We start from the raw sequence: 1,873 nt of genomic DNA on the forward strand, positions 1-1,873 counted from the left end.
ACACGATATTCTAGTCCTGCATACATACAAGTAAACACAGTGTTATATGAGAGCATTACTAAACCTGTCGTTTTATGTTGTGGTTATATATTATGTGAGTAATGCTAAACTTGTCGTTTTGTGTCGTGGTTACATTTGAGTTCTGCTAAACATGTCGTTGTATGTTGTGGTAATATGTGTTGTTGTTAGATGCGAGCAATGCTAAATGTGTCGTTATATGCTGTCGTTATATGTGAGTAATGCTAAACCTGTCGTTAGCCTATATGATGTGGTTATACGTGAGTAATTCTAAATCTGTCGTTATATATGTTGTGGTTACATGTGTGAGTAATGCTAAACTTGTCGTATATGTTGTGGTTACATGTGTGAGTAATGCTAAACTTGTCGTATATGTTGTGGTTATATGTGAGTAATACTAAACTTGTCGTTATAATATGTTGTGGTTATATGTGAGTAATGCTAAACTTGTCGTTATGTGTTGTGGTTATATTTTATATGTGAGTAATGCTAAACTTGTCGTTATGTGTTGTAGTTATATGTGAGTAATTCTAAACTTGTCGTTATGTGTTGTGGTTATATTTTATATGTGAGTAATGCTAAACTTGTCGTTATGTGTTGTAGTTATATGTGAGTAATTCTAAACTTGTCGTTATGTGTTGTGGTTATATTTTATATGTGAGTAATGTTAAACCTGTCATTATAAGTGAGTAATGATAAACTTGTCTTTATAATAAGTTGTGGATATATGTGAGTATTTATAATGCTAAACCTATCGTTATATGAGAGCAATGCTAAATATGTCGTCATATGTTGTATTTATATGTGGGTAATACTAAACATGTCGATATGTGTGAGCACTGCCACTCAGTATTCTGCCAGCCTTAAAAAATCCCAGTCCGTGCATGGGTGAGTCCATCACGGTAGAACATTTCACAAAAACACTCAACTGTTGTGTCGTATTTCCTTGACTTAACATCCGACTATGGCGTCATAGGCCTATTTCCTTATTGGCGTCATATTTCCTTAACATCCTTAACATCCGACTATGGCGTCATATTTTGTCGACAGCCGACTATTGCGTCGTATTTTGTCGACAGCCGACCATTACGTCATATTCCGATGTTCTGCACCTACAGACGACCCCTGAATCGACACACAAGACTTTCTCTTTTCCCGCTCTTTAGCAATGTTCCGTCGTCTGCTTTTGTCAAATCTTTCTGCCTCCACCCCTCACCTCATTTGCCCCCTCCTCTGGGATCCTGACTCTTTCTGCTGCCTTTCTATTGCTACTCCTTGGCTCCTTCTTACTGCTGTCTTTCAGCTACACCCCTGATCTTAGGGTAGGTAAGATCTAACACTTAGCAGTCTCGGATAAGGGTGAAAAATCTCGGAAGTCCCGTATGAAGGTTGTGCACGTTAAAGATCCCTTGGTGGTCCAAAATCGATAAGAAGAGTAGGCATCGGCCGCCACCCGGAAAATACTCAAAATGAATTCCTGCCAAACTGAAAATGTTTAATAATGTGCTCCGCGTGCTTATTCGACCTTAAGCAGCTGCGAGCACCGTAAAACACTCACCAAAAACAAACAAAAGACAACAGTTGACCACTCACCGATGTGCCTGAAAGCCTCAGCCTGGAGAAAGAAGCCCAGCAAACAGTAATAAAAGACGGGAATCTTCTTCATTTTGTCCAACGCTTGAGAAACTCCCGAGGAATGGTTAAGAAACAGAATGTGAAAATTATACAACAGAAAACCCAAACACAAACTTCCTTGGTTCTATTTCAGGCAGCGGTGTTGTGTGTAGGCCGCTTGTGTGCCAGGGAGAGAGAGAGAGAGAGAGAGAGAGAGAGAGAGAGAGAGAGAGAGAGAGAG

General features: G+C 39.6%; 1 protein-coding gene across 1 annotated transcript in view; it reads right to left on the reverse strand.

Annotated features, from left to right (window-relative positions):
• LOC101851431 (uncharacterized transmembrane protein DDB_G0289901) overlaps positions 1-1,822 on the reverse strand; it is a gene marked incomplete at its 3' end in the record, with an annotated part of 8,974 nt that extends 7,152 nt beyond the window's left edge. The window contains 1 exon segment of the mRNA XM_013086122.2: positions 1,612-1,822. Coding sequence (XP_012941576.1) covers positions 1,612-1,684 — 73 coding nt within the window.
• Between the last annotated feature and the right edge of the window lie 51 nt (positions 1,823-1,873).

Source organism: Aplysia californica, unplaced genomic scaffold (genome assembly GCF_000002075.1).
Source record: "Aplysia californica isolate F4 #8 unplaced genomic scaffold, AplCal3.0 scaffold00437, whole genome shotgun sequence".
Lineage (NCBI taxonomy): Eukaryota > Metazoa > Mollusca > Gastropoda > Aplysiida > Aplysiidae > Aplysia > Aplysia californica.